General features: G+C 39.9%; 1 protein-coding gene and 1 long non-coding RNA gene across 12 annotated transcripts in view; one reads left to right on the top strand and one right to left on the bottom strand.

The window, feature by feature from the left end:
- LOC109676018 (uncharacterized) overlaps nt 1–20,760 on the bottom strand; it is a 183,709-nt gene that overhangs the window by 142,191 nt on the left and 20,758 nt on the right. For 3 of the 9 annotated variants that reach the window (XR_012438486.1, XR_012438487.1, XR_012438484.1), the window contains one exon: nt 1–20,760. This exon is cut by the window's left edge and continues 13,351 nt beyond it. The exons of 3 other annotated variants lie outside the window; for them this stretch is intronic. This is a non-coding gene — a long non-coding RNA (uncharacterized lncRNA). 3 more of the 9 variants (XR_012438490.1, XR_012438489.1, XR_012438485.1) reach the window with 2 other exon arrangements.
- The window catches only part of LOC109676011 (leucine-rich repeat-containing protein 37A-like), a 35,160-nt gene that overhangs the window by 6,998 nt on the left and 7,402 nt on the right, over nt 1–20,760 (top strand). For all 3 annotated transcript variants that reach the window (XR_012438480.1, XR_012438479.1, XM_074045429.1), the window contains exons 4-9: nt 744–815; nt 1,978–2,049; nt 2,653–2,733; nt 13,268–13,339; nt 13,866–13,940; nt 19,582–19,700. Coding sequence is in view for 1 of the 3 variants with exons in the window: in XM_074045429.1 (XP_073901530.1) it covers nt 744–815; nt 1,978–2,049; nt 2,653–2,733; nt 13,268–13,339; nt 13,866–13,940; nt 19,582–19,700 (491 nt within the window). In the remaining 2 variants the exon portion in view is untranslated. The remainder of the gene's footprint in view (nt 1–743; nt 816–1,977; nt 2,050–2,652; nt 2,734–13,267; nt 13,340–13,865; nt 13,941–19,581; nt 19,701–20,760) is intronic.

The following is a 20,760-nucleotide window of genomic DNA, read 5'->3' as shown; positions in this document are numbered from 1 at the left end:
TGGGGGTTATAGCTCAGTGGTAGAGCACTTGTCTTTCATGTTAGCCAAAATGAAAATAAAATACAAACTTTCATGGTTCCTCTTTGAAATAAGAAACAATTTAAATTGATTTTCCATTGTACAAGTAATACAAATGAAATAACAGGTACAGTGAAAACCCTCCTTCTCATAATCCCCCACTATTGAGGTAATAATGACTACTCTGAATTTGCTACCTATCCTTCCATATCTTTTCCCATGCATATATACATATTTACACACAGCAGATTATTTTGTGTGATTTTCATATCTCTTTTTACATAAATGCTAACATCCTGCCTCTTGAGTCTTTCTCTTCACTATGTCGTGTCTCTTTCCTTCCCTGTACATAGAAGTTTCCCTATTAATTTAAACTCCTGCACAATATTCCATAGTATGGACACATCATAGTTCATTTCATAATCCCTTATTTTTTTTAGAGCACGTCAGGTTCTCCTGTTGCACTCATAGCTACAGTGAACAACCCTGTACATACTTCTTTGTGAGCATGGACAAGTATTGCTGTACAATAGGGATCTAGGAATGGGATGGTTAAGGTGAAGACTATTATAGACAGGGAATTTTAATTGCCCTCCAAAAAGTGGTGCCAACTTACACACCAGGGAACAGAATATGACAGTACCCATTTCCCCATACCTTTCATCACTCGATACTCTCTCTCTTTTTGATGAATTTTGATCCAGCGATAACCTTTCATCTTCCAGAATTCTCAGTGAAAATCGCCTGACTGAATTACGTAAGGATTCATTTGAAGGCCTGCTGTCCCTCGAGTATTTGTAAGTTAGTCAGTTGATCATATTTATTTGTGAGTTACTATCTATGAAATGTATAAAGGGTTCAAATGAGATAATTTCTGAAATCTCCAGCAAAAAAAATTCTGCACTTGTGTAAGTCTGTGTGGGTCTCAGACTATCTCTGGCATTAAATACTCCCTATACATTTTTAGATTTCTAAAAATTATATAGATAAGAGAGATGTAAAAACAAAATACTCCACTTACAGCAGAAAACGGGTAATAAGGCCTGAGCAATTATGGTGCTCATATGAACCTTATTTTATAAGTGTTCCTATGCCATATACTTCTTGTATTTATATTTAGTCTACAGCCCATGGGTCAAATCTAATCCACATGCTTTTGTGTAGCTCATAAGTTAAGAATTGGGTTTTTTGTTGTTGTTGTTTTCTTTTTACATTTTTAAGGAGCTTATATGAGTCACTTTTTTGGTCACTGTAACCAAATGCCTGGTAAAGGAGCAAAGACACATTTTGGCTCAGTTGAGCGGTTTCGGTCTGTACCTGCACTCTCCATTGTTTCGGGGCCTCTGGGAGGCAAAGGTGTGGAGGGACAAGGCTGCTAACCTCACGGCAGCCAGGAAGCAGCAAGAGAGAAGAAAGAGGGTCTTGGTCAAAGGCATGCTCCTAGCGACCTGCGCCTTCCACCTTAGCCTCACTTTCTAATCGCTCATTCAGCTGTGAGCTTCTCAGTGGGTGAATCCATCAATGAAGTCAGTGTCCTGATGATTCAGTCACCTCTCACACCACCTGTTGGTGACCAAGTCTTTAACATGTGAGCCATTTGGGGGGGCACTTCATATCCAAACTTAGAAGGGTTATAAAAAAAAAAAGAAGAAGAGAACTCAGGACCGTGCACTTATAGACAGGAACTCCACCACTTGAGCATGACTCTAGCCCTTGTTATACCCATAATAAAAGTATCCCTCAAGATCTACAGTGAATGTTTTATTTATGAAAATCACGAAGGTGAGATTCTTAGGTGGGAGCAGGATTAGGGGGCTCTAGAAAGTTCAAATACAAATCCAAAGTTTAGAGTTTAGAAAAAATTATGTCTTCAATATTATTGAGTCTAAATTCTATCTATTCATGCTAATTAGATACCTAATAGCTAATCAATGCAATGTTTTCTTTTACTTTTCCTAGAGATTTATCCTGCAATAAAATACAGTATATTGAAAGACGGACATTTGAATCACTACCTTTTTTGAAATTCGTGTAAGTTACTTCATTATGCCTGGAATCTTGCTACTCATTTTGAAAGATAATTAAAATTTTGCTAGTAGAAAGTTACTAAAATTAATTAGCAGGTTCTTTAGTCTGCACCAAAGATGACAGTGAGAATCATTACAGGTCAGAGTGAAACAGTCCAGAGCAGTGCTTCTCCATCAGTGTGACTTTACCCCCAGGTGACACCTGGCAGCTGTGGATATGCTATTGGCACCTAGTGGGCAAACAATAGGGATGCTACTGAATATCCTGCAATGGACACAGAATTGTCCATAAATGACAAATGTCAAAGAAATGTCCAAAATGTCAATAGCACTGAAGTTGTGAAACCCTGTTGTAGAGAAATAAAGATCACTTAACACAAGTAATCATTGAGCATTCACTCTTTTGTATCTAATGCACTGCATTTGTAAATGTTAAAGTATAAATCATAAGCCAGTATCATCCATAGTGAGATTCCTTTAAGGTATGTGAAAAGTATTGATGTTATAATTCATCATATGTAAGTTAGAGTCACTGCCAATGATAAGTGTTCTGAAAGAATATCTTTTTCCTCTCCTTCTTTGGCTTTTTTTTTTTTTTTTTTTGTAGAAATCTTGGTTGCAATTTAATCACTGAATTGAACTTTGGAACATTTCAAGCATGGCATGGAATGCAGTTTTTACACCAAGTGTAAGTGGAATAGAAGACAAACATGTTTCAAACTTATTTGTGTCTTAAAAAAAAAACAACTGATAACATTACTGTTAGCTAGGTGTAAGCCCTGTGCAAATTCTGTGAATAGTACGTCTTGATGCATTCCATTTTTTCAAATAAGGAAACTAACGTACAACAGGTAAGAGCCTTGTATGACTTATATATGACATGCTCTGCTTTCCCTAGTACTGATCTTTGGCAGGGGCACTGGAGACATCATGCAAGTAACACTCAAATTGGCACAGTCATGGTCCCCCAATGGTGCCGCTCTGATGTGTGAATGGTCCTTGAAGTTTCACTCACAAGCTGAACACTGATTCCTTCTCACATGCAGAGTTCCTAACTGCTTAAATGTTTGCAATGTATAGCTGCTTACAGAGCGCCAAGTTTAACACAGAATCCTCCAGCAAGCAAATGGGGTGGGTGCTTTCTCAATGTCAGTTTCTTCTAAATGACAAATCAAAAGAATTCTAAAAACCTGCCATAGGGCACCTCTCCCCTCAGAACATTATTTTTCAAGAAAAAGATGGTGCTGGCAGAGTGGCTCATATAATAAGAGCACCTGCCTAGCAAGTGTGAGGCCCTGAGTTCAAACCCTGGTCCCACCAAAAAAGAAAGAAAAAGATGGTGTTTGTATTAAGCTTTATGGTGAAAAATATTAATAGGAATATACACTGCTCTAGCCTGACTCCATATACCTTTTTTTTCCTTACTACCTTCAACAAGAAATGTGGAGTTTAATATCTTTTCAGCTCAAAAATTCTATGATGTGCTGGGTGCCATAACCCATGCCTGTAATCCTAGCTACTCACAAGCATAAATGGGATGATCACACTACAGTTCATGCCTGGGCATAAACATGAGACCTCATTGGAAAAATAACTAAAGTAAAAAGGGTTGGGGATGTGGCTCAAGTAGTAGAGCACCTGCCTAGCAAGCACAAGGCCCTGAGTTCAATCCCCACTACCAAAAAAATAATAACAGTAAAAGTTTAAAAACTCTATGCTGTTCACAAGCACACGTTTGTAATCCCAGCACTTGTGAGGCCTAGGCAGAAGGATCTCAAGTTCAAGGCTACCCTGGACTACATAGGAAGACCCTGTTTAAAAAAACAAAAAAAAACAAAATAAAATAAAACCTGTGATGTTGAAGAGCCTGAAGGTCATCTGAGACTCCAGATGGACAGCTTTTACCTTGAGTCTCCAAACCCAACTTTGGGAAAGGTCATCCACCTGCCTCGTGCATCAGAAATCCAGGTTCCCAAGTTCCCTTCTGGTTGGAGGGAGGGTTGAGATTTGCCTGGAGGTGGATTAACTGCTCTTACAGATGGTCCTGTGTAGCAGCCTCCTTTATCCCTTCACTAATTTGCTGATGCCTATTTGGGGAAAGAACCCTAGGGGGTCTTTGCTTTCCAGTCAAAGTAGGGATGGGTATTCTGTTAGTTAAGACTCATAAAGGAGGATGCACCAACTTGTTATTTCTAGTTACTGTGTTACTTCAGAGGAAAAGACATTTGTTTCCTGGTGATGAGAAAACCAGAAGACATAGCACATGGCTCAAATAGTACAGTGACTGCTTACCAAGCACAAGGCCCTGAGTTCAAATCCCAGTGTTGACTGGTATTAGATTTACCCCTGGGTGCCAGGTAATTACAACCCAGTAAATCTCTTGAGTAAAGCCTCCATGTTACTGAAAAACAATAACCCAACAAGTTAGCAACATGTTAGGGCCCAAATCCACCATAAAGGGGAGCCAAAAGCTCATTAGCAAACCACCATTCTTCGAATGGTCATAGTAATCCTATCTCTGTTTCAGATGAAATCAGGAATGAAACACAGAACACCAGTAGTGGTTAAGTGTAATTTTCCCCCAACTTTAAGGTGCTTCTCCTTCATTCTCCTACACAGGTCCAGACTGATAGCTTAGTTTTTAAAATTCTTTTAGTTGCTTCATTGGTTCTGACAACACAAGTGCCACTATTTTAGAAACTGAAGGATTCTACCAAGTAGAAAGGATATACCTTATTTGGATAGAGCATTTTCACAGGGCTTGTCTGCCTCTTCAGAATTGTGCCAAAAATGCAAAGCACTAAGAGAGACAAAGAGGGAAATCCAGGCTTTATTCCTGTTGAACTACTTGTTTCACTATGGAGAATATCCACAAGCAGGAGCGGCCACACTACGAAGGCAAACTGAGCTGCAGTCTCACAAACACCCTGTTGCTTCCTCCCAGACCGCTAGCATTGCTTCCTACAGATAGCTTAGGTGCCTAAAAATTGGCACGCTTCAGGCTGCGGTCATCGCTTTTGATTTGTACTGGAATCCCGGCAGCTTCTCAGGTTGAGAGAGGGCAAATCACTAAAGATGAAAATAACAGCTCGGGTCTGTCCTTTGGGATGATTTAGGTTGGTTGCTTAATTTGTAAATGTTCAAAAGTTTTGAATAATCAATTGTTCCAGATAAGGTATCCAAATAAGGAATATCCTTTCCCCCGGCAGACCCTTCAGTTTCTAAAGTCACGGAGCTTGTTGTTACACAAACATACATAAGTGGCATGGGGCATTACCTGTCTTCTGGCTACTTCCTGCTGGCTAGGGGCAATGTGGGGGGTTATTGAGTCTGGAAAGTTTGTAGAAGCATGATGGCCTTGAACTGCTCCCCTGAGATAGCCCGAGAAATGGCAGTAATACATTCCTGTAACAGTTTTTGGAGGGTACTAATGAGGCATGGTAGGAACATTACAGCCAGACAAACAAGAATGAGAGAGGGACCACCAGGAGGATGAGCCATGGGTACAAGGAGGAAAGAATATTAGTAGGCTGTACGGATGTTAGCTGTTGTGCTCTGTCCCTGAGTTTTTTTTTTTTTTTATCCTGTCCCTAACTATGCCAGACTTACTGGTGAAGAAACAACAATCCTCGTTTAGGAAGAGGCATAGCCTGCCTTTTTCAGCTGTGAGGAGATCTAATCCCCTCCTGTTTTGAAGGCAAGGTCACAATGGGAAAAATAAGGAGTCCCAGTAGAGGGAAGACCCGTGGCATCCACTTAGCCCAGGAAGACCACTGTTCCCAGCTGTCTGTTGTTCACTGTTGGAGATTGGCATTGAGTTCCTGACGTAAAAGCAACATCCTTTGTGCGTGGTCTGAGTGGCAGCCTGTCTAAAGAAATGTACCCTTTGGGAGACGAAGTGAGCCTTGACATATGGGCCAGCTATCAGCATGAGAAGGAAAACCAAGGGACCTTGGGGTACAGACCTTGGCTATAGGTTTAAGTAGGCAAAGGAACTGGGGGCAGGGGACAAAGGTATATATAGTAAACGGTTCCAGTCACAGGTGTGGCCTGGTTGGTCATTACCTCAGTCTTTGTTTTGGGAGAGGTTCCAGAGTTGTTATCTGGAGGGTAGAAGCAGTTTAGGTCTAAAACTAGAAACACCTGCTTCGAATGCAGAGGAAGTAAAAGTCAGAATGCTCCCAGTTAAATAGACTGCCTAAGGGAAGATAACTCCATGAGCATGGGCTACTAAAAAGATAAGTTTGGAGCCAGCAAAAATAATGTCTTTTTACCTAAAATGAAGGCCTTGGCCAAAAATATGAGTTTGCCTTCTGTCAGAGGTGCTGCAAAGGCTTGAGTGACCAGTAGCCCTGCATAAGATCTTTAAAACCTCTCAGCTTCAGTAACTTTTGTGAGGTCTGGCACAGGGGAGTCCATCCGGATTGTGAAGCTTTTCCCTCTCGTCTCCAAACTCTCTCTGAAGAGAGTTAATTAATCTCTCTGAAGATTTTGTTAATTAACCATCTGGTTAATGAGAGTCACTTGGTGCAGGAATACCTTCTCCTGGATGTTCTCGGCATTGGAGGGGAAGCTTCAGGCAGGTCAGGTGGGAATCAGTGCCAGATAAGACCCATTTGCCCAAACAATAAGAAACAAAAGAGGTTTAGAAGAAATGGGCCTACCTGGCATTCATTTTTAGTTCTGCTTGGACTATAGATGATATCCTGACAACTTAAAAATGCTGCAGAATGTTAACAGACAATAGTTAAAGATTTTGAAAAAAAAAAGCCAGCAAAAGTAAATATCTAGAAGGCTGACTCAATTGAAAAATAGGTACTAGGTAGAGTTATTTTTGGGCTTTGATTGCAAATGTTCTGAGGGATTTGATTGCAAGTGCTCTGAGGGACCCAGACTGAGAATGACAAGACTTAGAATAGCCATAGTTAAAATGCTGAAAAATAGTTTGGGAATTGTCAGAACATTTAGTTATTTCCATTGTGGACCACATTTTTAGGAAAATAATTATGACTGATAGTATAAAAACATCAGCACTAAATGCTCTTTGTTACAGTTAGGAACATATGGACACAAGCTTGCAAAAGTCTAGCATCCTTAACTTTAGATCTCTTACAAGTTAGGGGGACAATGCCTGTGATCCCAAATAGCCTTATTTTCTAATGTACAAGTATATTTCATACATACACAGTAACACTTACTTGACTAAAACTAATATAGGCCAGGTTCTAAGTAGCAGGACTGCCCAAATAGAAAGGTTTTTCTGACTGTTACTGATAACAAACAGCACACCTGCCAAAAGTTTCATTAACCATTTTCTATGTCAAAGGTTTCGATGTAACGCTTTTGGATAAAGAACTTTGGCTGTTTAGTTAAATTTAATGCTTTTTGATATAAGAGAGCTTTAGCTCATCATTTTACATAAATTGACACTTTTAACTTTGCAAATGTTTGTACAATACTTAAAGTCTAGACACAGAACACAGTAATAAGGTGATCATGTAAGAGCCCTTTGCATGAGCAAATACGTAAATGAACTCTGATTTAGTAGTACTTAAAGCTTGATAAAATCTTTCCTTATAACAATTTTTTGCAGATGTTACTCAGAGCAGAAAAATATTAAGATAGCCTTGTTTTATGGGCATAGAGAATTAGATTTTAGTTTGACATGAACCTAGAAAATCTTTTAGGCAACTCTTAGATTATAGTCAACTTGTAACTTCATCACATACCGAAGCTTTTATTATACACTTTTAAGACTTACTCAGAACCTTCATATAACATTCTGAAACTTCTGATGGTTTGTCCTTACCCCTCTTCTCCATATTTGGAACAATCTTTAAGACAAACTCTTCTTTACAAAATACTTTTTCATCCAAAAGCTTTCTTTCCCTTTAACTTTTCCCCAAACATATACTCAATACCTATCTATATCCTTTCTACTTGTTGACTTTGTAACTTGTATTTAAAAATAACTTTTATAAGAATTTTAAATTTAAATAAAATTGTTTTTTTAATTAGCCTTATATTTTTACTGTATAGACCCATATATACAGGCAATTTTAAACTGTTTTTATGCAATAAGTAATTTATAAACATACCATTTCTTAATAAATCTAATTATAAAAAAATTGAATATAAATTACACTTATGATGGAATAAAACAGATTAAGGTTACTGTCCATAAAATAATGCCTATAATTTAGACAGATCTGATTGACATAACCTTTGAAAAACTGGTTTTTCTTAAAAGTAGCAGCAGAAGAGGTGGAGGAAAGAAGAGAACAGAAGCCTTTCATTTCTTTACATTAACTCTATAATAAGAATCATCCTAAAGATGTTTAAACACACACATAGTAAAAAAAAAGTTTTAAGTTAGGCATGCCATACATGTCAATTTAAGCACATGTATATTCAAGAGTTCAAGAACATATAAAAATTAAGTGGCCACAAGTACACTGATTAGTTATTTTAAAAAAATTTTCGGAGCAGATTGAGATGTGTCCCATTTTGTTCTTTTAGGACTCGTTTTGGGCAACTTAACACCTGTGGCAAGAGTCAATTCTAGGAAAGTGTTTTGAGTCAGTCTCAGTCTCCAATAAGAAGACTGTTGTCATAGCTATCAAACTTTTGTCTCTAATAAGTTAATCATACAATAGCCATACACAAAATTTACACAATGAAACATAAAACAATTACATTAATTTCAAGTGCACTCTTAGATATGGAAGGCTTTAGATCTACCTCTAGGGGTGTTTTTAATAATTTTTAAGAATAGTTTGCCTTGGGCTACAGTAACTTTGTTATAAGACAAATCTTTAAAATAAATTTAGGGAGCCTAGTCTTGTAGTGTTGGCATTCCATATCCTTGTCAGGACAAAGGATACAGGATGCATGAGGGGATATACAAGTCCATCCTCTTATTTTATACTAAGAATTTTGTTTTTAAATTAGAATTTGTATGACAGGCTGGAAAATGGGCAGAGTGCAGAGTAAAAAGGATTACCTCTCCAGTGAAACTGGTGATAGTAAGCATGGAAAAGGTAGAATGAATTAGCCCCTCAAGAGTTAATATTTAGGTAAGGCAACTCATGAAAAATCCAAATGCCTTATTGAATCTGTAGCAGAACTCAGGAAGGCTGCCCTTTTGTCTTTTAGTTCATGCCATAATCTAGAAAACAGATTTTAATTTTAATTTTAAATACATGGGGCATTTTAGATAGAGAACTGAAATTCTGTCATTGGTTTTTCCATCCTGTGCCTACATGAGGCTGAGGTCATGGGTCCATCATCCCAACTGTATTGTGCCTTGGCCAGGACAGCAAACGGGCCAGCCCATGGTCGCTACCTGCAGTGACCTGGATATGACCTGATCCCCTTCCTGGTCTTGACATGTCTGCAGTGGGAAAACCACCCACCATAAAACAAGACTTAAAGGAGAAAACTGTTAGTAGAGTGTTTAGGCAGACTTAGAGGCTTAGTCTTAGGTGAAAAACCAGGAGGCCAGTACAGAAAAGTAGCTCCAATCATTGGCCACATGTCATTTAGATTTCCAATTGATTTTATGTTTGTAGTTCTGGGACCATATGAGTCACTCGGGGTGCAGAAAGAACTGACAATGTGACTTGAGCAGGACTTTTCTTTCCCTTTCTCCCTGTCCATTTCTGTCTCTACTGTCCTCATCTGTGTAAGGTACTGCCGAATTAAGACCACACCACATGTGGAAAGGAAAGGTTTATTGGTCCAGACTGCAGGGCCATCACTCTTGGGTTCAGAGTGAGGTGGCTTGGCTAAATTGGGTAGTGGGCTTTATAGGAGGGTCCGAGCCATGGGGGAGGGAGAGAGAGTCTCTGGTCTCTGATTATCTGCGATCACCAGATGAAACAGGTCGACTTGCCTGGCTAGTTGAGTAACTGGAAGTTCCTGAGTTGTTTTGCAAGCTGAGAAACAATCAGGCAGGGAGAAACAAGCAGTCATAAATCGGGGTCTGGTTTTAAGGTGTAGCCTCGGGTCCTTCCACCCACCCCAAGAATGCCAGGGACCTAACAATCTGTATGGCCAGTCCAAGAGAGGAGACAGGAGCTGGACATGGAGTAGGAGGAGTGAAAGTAACCTCCATAATGGCTGAGACAAATTTAGAGAAAACTTTTAAAGTTATACATTGTTTATATCTTGTGAAATGAGAAAAAAGGAAAGGATGACATAAAGCTAGGTTGAAGCCAGAGGAGACGGTTTTTGATGGTGATGTAGCTGTGGATGGTAAGGTGTTGGGTGCAAATCCAGCCATGGAAGATGGTCTCTGGTGGACCTGTCAAAGAAAGGAAAGGGTGGAACAGCAGTGAAAAAAAGGAGAGAGGCAGTGGGAACTGGGGAGGAAGACTCCAGCCTCCATTCAGTGCCTGAGAGTGAACCTGGGAAGAGCTGCTGCTGTCCACTGCTTTTCAGGTTGTAACAGCAGAGAGCTAGAGTCAAACCTACAAGCTCCAGCAGTTTGAACAAAGGGAGGGTCGGACTTGAGATAAAAGAAAGCCTAAAGAGACCTCTTGCCATTTGCTGTTTCTCACAATAAAGTTGTCGAGGTCTCGGAGGACATTGGGATTAAAATTTTAAATTTGGGCCATTTAGAGGAATTGTCTAATTTGTATTGAAGTCAAATTTAGAAAAACAGATGAGGATTTTTCATTTTAGATTGCCCTTTAGGCTCAGTTTGGTAAAATTGTATAAAAGACACCCCAGGGGGAGTCAGAGGAAATCTTTGAGTGGGTATTACCCATGGCTGCGGTTAGGAAGTTTTCCCTAGGATGTCCCCCAGAGAAAACTTGCAAAACTGGAAAAACGAACCTGGGGCCACAGAGTAACCAGGGCCAGACTCACCAGGAGCCAAGTTGGCTGGAAGGTGAGAGGGAGAAATAGGAATACCGAAGGGGAGAATGGCCAGACTGACACACTGAGGTGCCACACAGCCCATCCCTGTAGAAATCAGAGCCGGTGTTGAGTGTGGAGTGGAATCCGCAAAGGGCCCTGCAGGAGGTCTCAGAGGAATGAGAAGTTAGGAGCGTATGTATGACTAAAAGGTCAGGCCCCAGAGTAGTGTGGCAGAAAATATAGTAGTGTTAGCATCATATAGAGGATAGTGAGGTGGGAAAGGAGAGGAAGGGAGAAAGAGAGAGGTTAGACAGTTTTGGGGATAGAGGTGGGCACCAGCTGCACACCTCAAGGGAACTTAGCCATCTCTTGGCCTTTGTGTGTCTCTTTCAAGTCCGGACCAGATTCCCCACGGGGGTGCATCATTGACCTTATGAGGATCACCATGAAATCACAGTAGCCCCGAAAGGGTGTCCCTCCCCACATCCCTGCTCAAAACTCTCCTGGGTTTCAGCACCAAATGAAAGAAAAGTGGAAGCTGGAGGTGTGGCTTAAGTGGTAGAGTGCTAGCCTATGAAAGAAAAGTGAAGAAGCTGAAAAGAGACACACTGAGAAAGCATCTGTGACCTTCATAAGCATCAGGTCTTTATTAGGGAGACGAGACCTGAGAGGGGCAAGAGAGCACGCCTTTCTTACAGCCTGGGGATTTTAAACATCCTGTGGGGTGGGGAAATGGAGGTTGGAGGGGGATGGGCATTAGATAAGATGGTTGGGAAGGAGGATGGGGGGAGGTGCTGGACATTAGTGGGAAGGTCATTGGGGTTGGGGACTTATGCGTGTTATGTTTCAGTGTTTCTCTGCATTCCAGCAGTTATGTTCTTACTTCATCATTTTCACTAGTGTCACCATGTGCCATGATTTTAAATCACAGGGAAAAGGGAATAAAAAAACTATAATGCTCATCGAGGCTTTCCCGTATGAGGTTAAAAATTTACTTGTAATCAATTTTTGTATAGGTAATATACTCTAAAAGTTGTTTAAAAAAGTTATTTCTATATTAAGCCCTCTCAAAATTAAGTTTAAGGTACAGCTATCTTGAGCCCCTTTTTTCATAAAGGTTAAACACAGGCTTTGGAATCAGAACTGAGTTCAAATTCCAGCTTTGCCTCTTACTTGCTTGGTGACCTAAGACAAGTTACATAACCAATCTGTGCCTCAGTTTCCTCTTTTGTAAATGGGGTAATGACAACATCTACCTCACAAGATTATTGTGATGATTAAGTGTGAAATGATGATAACAGATGCCTGGCAGCCCAATGGAAACTAGCTGTAATAGTCATTTGTGTGCTCCACAGAAGTTACACTAAAGATTCTTGGTTAGAGTTAACCTAAAGGCAGGTTTTCTTTTCTTCCTATTTCTTTCTTTACTTTTTGTTTTTGTTTGCTTGACTTAAACAATTGAAAAGAAAACCTATCCAGCCTTTTGAAGTAAAAATTTATATCAAAAGTGAATTTATGCCAGGCACGGTGACATGTGCCTGTAGTCAGTTAATGAGAGGCTGATGTAAGAGGACTGCTGGAGCCCAGGAGTTCAAAGCCAGCCTGGGCTACATAGCAAGGCCCTGTATCAAAGGAGAGAGACAGGGAGAGGGGGAGGGAGAAGGGGAGGAAGGGAAAGGGAGAGAATAAGTTTATTCATCTCACTGATATGTAAACAGAATGATATTTATTTATGCAGCAAACATTTGTTAAATAACTGGTAAATTTCAGGCTCTATGCCAGGCACAGGGATGATAAGAACAATAAAGTGTGGTCCCTGCCTTAACCTGCTGATAGTCTGGGTGATTGACAGGTGACAAGTGATTAATTACCTGCAGTATAACAAAAGCTGTGATGTGACAGAAGAATACAAGTAAGAGTATGGGATGGGAGCATGGGTTTAACGGGTTCAAATCATAAATTGGTCCTATTTTTTCCTTAATTGAGTGAATTAGATCATGAATTGTTTCACATTCTAAATTGAAAGATGAGCAACCTCGTGAATTATGGAGGACCTAAAATACACTGTTTCCTACAGGGCAGGGCTCCCTACCAGTGTGGTCACTTTGAGAGTTTTTGACCTGAATGTTCTTTGGCATGTTTTTTTCCCTACTTTTCCTCCTCTTTCTTTTCTCCACTTTATTTTTTGGAGACCTGGGTAGATCCCAAAAGAAGGATGCTTATGGATTCTAAAAGTAATTTGTAGGTAAAGACAAAAAATGATTTTTAACCCATAATTTTCATACAAAAATGAATACAAACTTTTCCTGTAGTCTCATCCATACTGAAAATGACCATTTTAGTTCCATTGCATTTTTCAGAATTCTCAGTCATAATCCTCTGACAACTGTTGAAGATTCCCATCTTTTTAAATTGCCAGCATTAAAGTATCTGTAAGTATTGCAATAATTTTTATGAGTCATGAGATGATTTGTGTTTTTGTTTACTTTCATCAAAGGTTAAGCTGTCATTTTAGTTTTAACTAGGTAATTGAAAAAATGTTATTGGCAAAGGAAAGGATTAAAATGAACAAGACAGCCAGCCAGGGAAGAACACATAGAGATACTCAACATGTAAACACAGGTAGAAATATCACTTATTCCTCAAAGCAAAGAGTAAAGGATAGGAGTGAAAGCAACATGAAAATGAGAAGGAAGATAATGGTTAGAAAAAAGACTTAGGCTCTGGTCAGTGCCAAAGTCACTAATTTGATGATGCAAACAGTAAACTTAAATTTCTTCAATAAGAGTAATTATCTTAAAAAAAAAATAAGAGTAATTATCTTATGTGACAAGGTCGTGAAATGGCTTGTTTCATGGGGAAGTCAAACCTGAACTAATAACATTTCCTTGAAAGGTCTTTTTAAGTACACACTGTCTGTGTTGGGGTTCATCATGAATGTGGGCTTTTCTCCCTCAGGGACCTGGGAAAAACACAAGTGCGACTTGCGACACTTGAGAACATCCTCCTGATGACTCTTAAGTTGGAAAAACTGTAAGTTAGTTTTTCTTAGATTTATGTATCGCTTTAGTTTTCTTTGGCTTGATTAATGTCTTAAATCAGGCTTCTTGAGATGCCATTTCCATGTAATAAAATTCACACTTTTTTTTTTTTTTTTTACGGGACTGGGTTTGAACTCAGGACTGCACTTGTTAGGCAGGTGCTCTACCACTTGAGACAAACCTCCCGAATTCACACTTTATACGTCTACAGTTTGATGGTTTTGCATGGCTATGTAATCATGACCCATTCCTGATGTTGAATGACCTTGTCATCCCCAAAATCCCCTCATATCCTTTTGGAGTCAGTCTACTCCTCCCACTGGTAGTCCCTGGCAACCATCAAACTTTTTTTTTTTTTTTTTGGTGGTACTGGGGTTTGAACTCAGGGCCTACACCTTGAGCCACTCCACCAGCCCTTTTTTGTGATAGGTTTTTCCAGATAGAGTTTCACAAAGTATTTGCCCAGGCTGGCTTCAAACCACGAACCTCCTGATCTCTGCATCCTGATTAGCTAGGATTACACCTGACTTTTTGAGCGTTTTATAAATGGAATCATATAGTACTTTGTGTTTGGCTTCTTTTACTTAGCATATTCCACTGGCAGTGTATGAGAGTTATACTTGCTCCACATTTTCACCTGATCCTGATATTTCAATTTCTTTCTTAAATTTTAGCCTTTTTTTACTAGTAGGTGTGTAGAGGTGTCTCATTGTCGTCTTCATTTCCATTTCTTTAATAGCTGATAGATAAGGTTGACTGCATTTATGGGCAACTGTCTGCTTTACAGAAGTGTCTGCTCAAATCTGCTCTCATGTTTTAGTTGGATATTTATCTCCTTCTTTCTGAGCTTTAAGAGTGCTTTACATACCCTGGATCCAGGTCCTTTCTCTCAGATATGTGCTTAGTAAATATCTTCTCTCTGGTTGTGGCTCGTCTTTTCACTCCACTGTCTTCTGAAGAGCAGATGTTTTAAATATTTAAATTTTGATGAACTCTAATGTAGGAAGTTTTTCTTGTATGGTTTGTATTTATGTGTGTATGTGTGTCTTACCTACGAAATCTTTGTCTAAGAACTTGTCACTGGGCAAGGTGGCTCACACCTGTAATCCAACATACTTGGGAGGCTGAGAATAGGAGGACAAAGGTTCAAGGCCAGTCTGGGCAAAAATGTAGTGAGAACTCATCCCAATGAGTTCATACCAAGCCAGGTATGGTGATACATTTCCATAATCCTAGCTACAGCAGAGGCTGTATATAGAAGGATCAAGGTCTCAGGCTAGCCCCAGGCAAAAACATGAGACTCTGTCTGAAAAATAACTACAGCAAGGCCAGGTGTGGTAGCTCACATCTGCAATACTAGTTACTTGATGTTAGAAATATCTTTAAGATATCAGGATATCAGGAGAGACAGATGACACAACTCAGAAGTCAACCAACAAGGCAAAATTTACTTCTGCAGAAGGGTGGGCCATAGACAAAGAGCAAGTACAACCAGCAGGGTTTTATCTCTAATGCAATGCTGCCCCTCCCCTGAATTGGGCAGATTTTGGGGGTCACAGTCTATGCAGTTGGCTAATTTGAAAGAGGACATTGGGATGGGCTGTTGAAGAAAAGTTTAAAAGCTCTAGGAAGCAATAACTGTTTTAGGTTATCAGCTCTGGAACCAGGGGATCTAGTGGAATTTTGTCCAGCTGAGGATAACCACTTTTGTTCTTAATAGAAACTTTTATCATATTAAGTAGCATCCATGAAGCAAGTGTATGGGAAGCAAGTTAGTGAGACTAACATTTGTAACAGCAGGGGTTACTGATTAAATCCTTTGACAGAAAAGACCCAACCTAAGCTGATTCTCACACTTGAGAGTCTGAATTTGGGAGGATCATGCTTCAAGGCCACCCTGGGCAAACAGTTCATGAGACCCCTATCTCCAAAACAACTGGAGCAAAATGGAATGGAGGTCTAAGCAGTAGAGTGCCTGCTTTGCAAATGTGAAGCCCTGAGTTCAAACCCCAATCACACACACACACACACACACACACACACACACACACACACACACACATACACACACACACACACACACACACACACAAAGGGCTGGGGGCATGGCTCAAGTGGTTGAGTTAGAAACCATAGTACCAGAGGTGCAGCTCAAGTGCTAGAGCACCTGCTTCTAAGTGCAAAGCCCTGAGTTCAAACCCCAGTCCAATCCCAAAACAAAACAAAAACAAAATTAAAATAAAAAACCCATAGTACCTACAAAACTGTTAAAAATGAGAGGGGAGGGGGCTGAGAAAGAGTAAAATAGATGATCAAAGAACTTTACATGCCTGTTGTAAATATCACAACAAAAGCCCTTTGTACAATTAATTTATGCTAGTAAAAATTAAATTAAAAAAACCACAGTAGCAACCAAAAAAAATCTTTGTGTAAGCCCATCATAAGATTTTCTCCTATGTTTCCTCTCAGAAATTACAGTTACATTTAGGTCTATGATCCATTTTATTTTTTTTGGAAGTTTTGAAAAATATTCTGTAGGGTCTATCACGACATACCACTTACAACAGCTTAAATTGTGACACCTTCCCTCCAATATGGCAAGCTAAGTAGAAATTTATGTGCTCAAGGTTAGTATGGAAAAGGCCCTTCATTTAGCCCTCTGCTCTGATCATTTCCTTACTGAAATCGCCACGATATCAAATCTGTTGGTTTCTGCTCCAGTCTTATCATCCTCAACCTCTCAGAGCATCTGCCAGTTGATCCCCCACTATCAGGGAGATGCCTTCCTTTGGATAGCAGAGTCCTCATCACTAACCAGGCTTCTTAGTTACACAAGGTAGTGGTGTTCTCCCTTGTCCTTCCTCCCTCCTTTCTCTTCCCTTCCTTCCCTCCCATCTTCCTTCCTATTTCTCTTTTTTTCTTCTCTTTTGAGACAGGGTCTTGCTATGTAACCCAGGCTGCCCTTTTTTTTTTTTTTTTTTTTTTTTTTGTGCTGCGTGGGGGTACATTGTGGGATTTACAAAACTTCTTACCATGTATCAAATATATCATACTTGAATTCACCCCCTCCACTGTTCTCCTCCCCCCAGGCTGCCCTTCAATTTGCACTCCTCCTGCCTCTGTCTCCTGAGTGCTGAGATTACAGGAGGCCATCATCATGCCCTGCTGCTTTTTTCTTAGATGGAAAAACACTGCCATTCTCTGTGGCCATTTTCACTCTTTAAGTTTTCTACATACCTCATGCACATTTATAAGAACTGTTTTCATGTGCTCATGCTAACATACATGTAAGTCTTGGGTTGGTTATGACTTTTTCCCCCGCAATATGGGTCATATTTTCTTGCTTCTTAATAATTTTTGGATTCCACACATTGTGAATTTGAGTTTGTTGTGTACTGTATATTTTGATATTCCTATAAGTATGCTTGATCATATTTCAGGTGAGGTTATGTTACTCAAAAACAATTTTACCATATAGGTCCTAACTTTGAAGATTTGTAAAGGGGGACCACAAAGTAACCTTAATCCAGAGTACATTATTGACAAGTACTAAGGCAAGACCTTTGAGTACCCAGTGCACCATGATCATTAGGCTTTCCAGTCTGCCCTGTAGGAGCAGGCAGTATTGCTAGCCCTGTGCCATATCCTCTAATCTGTTTGGTGGTTCTTTTCCTGGCCTTGAGTAGTTTCCTCAGACACATGCTCTGATTAGTACTTTGCTGTATATTCCCAACCATCCTTCGACACGGCTCCAGAGTTCTTTCTCTGTGTGACTCTTTCTCCTCTGGTATTGTGCTCTAAATTATAGTCACCTTGGTTCACCTGGACTCTCAAGTTCCATTTCCTTTATTTATTTATTTTTGGCAGTACCGGGGCTTGAACTCAGGGCCTTACACTTGCAAGGCAGACTCTCTCCCACTTGAGCCACTCCGCCAGCCTCAAGTCCATTTCCTTAACTAGGGAGATCATGGGTCGCTGCTTGTGTTCCTTCCCTACCTTGTAACCTGGAAGCTCTCTCAAAGCGGCAAGCTAGTGTTAGTCAGCTTTGCATCACTATGACAAAATACCTGAGAAAACAACTTAGAAGAGGAAAGGATTTATTTTTTCGGAGAGGGGGCTCTCAGTTTACGAGGTTTTTGTCTGTGGCTATTGCTGTGGGTCTGTGAGGAAGAACAAATGGTAGTGGGAGCCTGAGACAGAGGCTGCTCACTTAATGGGCAGCTAAGAAAGAGAGTGAGAGAGGGTCCAGGGAGAAAATATACACTTCAAAGACAGGCCCCTGTGACCTACTTCCTCCACCTAGACCCCATTTCCTAGGAGCCCAATTCAGCTATCCACTTATAAATGGATTAATCCATTAATGAGGTTAACATCCTTCAACACCACCCTATGGGTTATTCCTCATAAGGAAACTTTTTATTGATGTTTTGTTGTTGTTGTTGTTGTTTTGGGTGGAAGGTTAAGTTGGTTCCTGTCACTCCATCTTGGCTATAAGCCAATAATATTCTTTAAGTCTGTTTTGTTTTTATTCAGGGGTAGTCATAGACCAGATGTTGTTTCCTTTAGTCTAAAACATTTGATCACCTTTTTTTCTTTTGCCTCTCATGACATCAGTACATTTAAACAGTCTGAGACAGTTGTCTTGTAAACTGTCCCACACTCTGGATTTGTCTTTTCCCCAGAACTAAATTCAGGTTAAACCTTTGATATGCCACGTGATTTCAGGTGACCCATGATGCTCTTTAATCACGTGATTAAAGTGGCATCTTCAAGATTTCCAAGTTATTGCTTGATAATTACTAAATAACCAGTGGAGTAGCAATTTGAGATCAGTGAAGATGCTACCCTCAAACATCTTTTCACCCCACTGTGCATCAATGAGAGTCCTGTTCAAACCAGTTATAATTCACTTTTCTAATCCTATCACTCCTTCTACATTTATTAGCTTGCACTATTGTGCAGTCCTCACCACACATACCTGTTTTTTTTGAGTATCGCTGTGGGTACAGGATTCTTCTTATTTATGTCGTACCTTATTATCATCTTTACAGTTCTTTGATGCTGACATTAAAGCCAGTGGACAAGCCCTCTACAGGGCTGAGCTGCAGCCTAGCCCTGGTTTTTTGTGTGCTCAGATTGCCCAGATTTGCACAATATGATCTGTTGCTTTCTAACAACACAATATGGATTAAGCTATGCTGTTTATAATACCTATAATAATTTCTAACATTTGCCACTCAGTGGGAATTGAGAAAGTGACTCCATAAGTTGGGAGCTTATCATAGAAGTCTGCCTCATTCCTGTGCACTCCCAACCCAGAGTGAGACTTGAGTTGAGAGGAGATGCTTCTGGTTGATACTACAGATCAATGTCACTCAATTCTAATCCTTAGCACTCTATTTGAGGCATATGACACCCACTGCCATGCTGATCCTTCATTTGGGCACCTGTCTTCCTTCCCATTTATTTTCAATATTCAAGAGCAGCAGTTTATCTTTGGGCTTCTACCAACCTGTCCAGGTCGTGCTGCTTCAAGAGTTCTTTCTACACAGCCCTGTGGTAGCCTTGGCCTGCCTCTTCTACCCCTCAGTAACTGTTTCCATTAACTTAATTATCTGTGTTTCCATTTATAGGATCTTACCTCGGCATATGGCCTGCTGCCTCTGCCAATTTAAATATAATATTGAATTTGTCTGCAAGACAGTCAAGCTGCATTGTGACAATGAATGTCTGACAAACACCATACATTGTGGTGAGTCTGTTGTTATATGAAAAATGTTTTAATTTTAATGTTCAGTTTTTAAGTAATGATCATAAGTTTTTTATTTATTTATTTTTCTTATTCATATGTGCATACAAGGCTTGGGTCATTTCTAAATTTTTTAAACTAATAATGTAATTGCTTTAATTTTATTCATTTACCCAGAGTTAAACTCCCTACATTTCTGAACTGCTTCAGTGCCCAATGTCAGGTTCTTAGTTATCACATAATTTATAATATAACTCTTCCATATGGACAAGGACCTAGAAGAGGCAGGGAATGATATTAATGGTCACACACTGTACCGTGCTCTCTGCTTGGTGCTTTGACATCCAGTGATCCCTTATTCATATAGTGTCATGTAGTTTGTAAGTTCCTTTTGTAAGTGTTAGTTACAAAATCAGAGTGCTCTCTGATTTCTAGGGCAGGTGTAGGTGGGTTTTGATAGTTTGTTTTATAATATTTTTATAAAAATATTATACGTAATGTTCTTTTATTTGGAGCCTGTGAGTTTCTAAATCTGTAACTAGCAATTGCTGCCTTGCTTTCCTAATGGAGTGAGGGCTCTTCACGCTTAGACTGTCCAACTCTGAACTCACTCTCAATCTCAGGCTTTCCTATCTATTCACAGATCCCTCGGGTGCTTTTAAGGCTTTCTCTGTGTATTGGGTCTCAACATTAGCACTGACTTCATGGCTCCCAAAATATCACTGCTTTGATATCCTGACAGCTTGGAAACAGGGCCCTACAGGTGAAGTGGGGCAAATAAATAGGAGCACTTTGTGACTTACGTGAACCCAGTGTTGCTTATTTTTCAAAACAATTTTTCACCAATAACATTCACTTCTCCCCCAGAGGTGGCAAAATACACTTTTTCATCTTCTTTTACAGTGAGGAATGTAAGATCCCAGGTACCAAATAAATGCTTTAGCCCCATACCTGGGTCTTCTGCCTCCAGTTCTTGGCTCTCCAGGAGTCCACATTCTTCCTCTCTTACCATCTTTCCCTCCTCTTCTGACCCTCATCACCACCACTAATACTCTCAATTGTC

This window comes from Castor canadensis, chromosome 11 (genome assembly GCF_047511655.1).
Source record: "Castor canadensis chromosome 11, mCasCan1.hap1v2, whole genome shotgun sequence".
Lineage (NCBI taxonomy): Eukaryota > Metazoa > Chordata > Mammalia > Rodentia > Castoridae > Castor > Castor canadensis.
The sequence above is the reverse complement of the archived record's forward strand: the minus strand, read 5'-3'. Positions and strand labels throughout refer to the sequence as shown.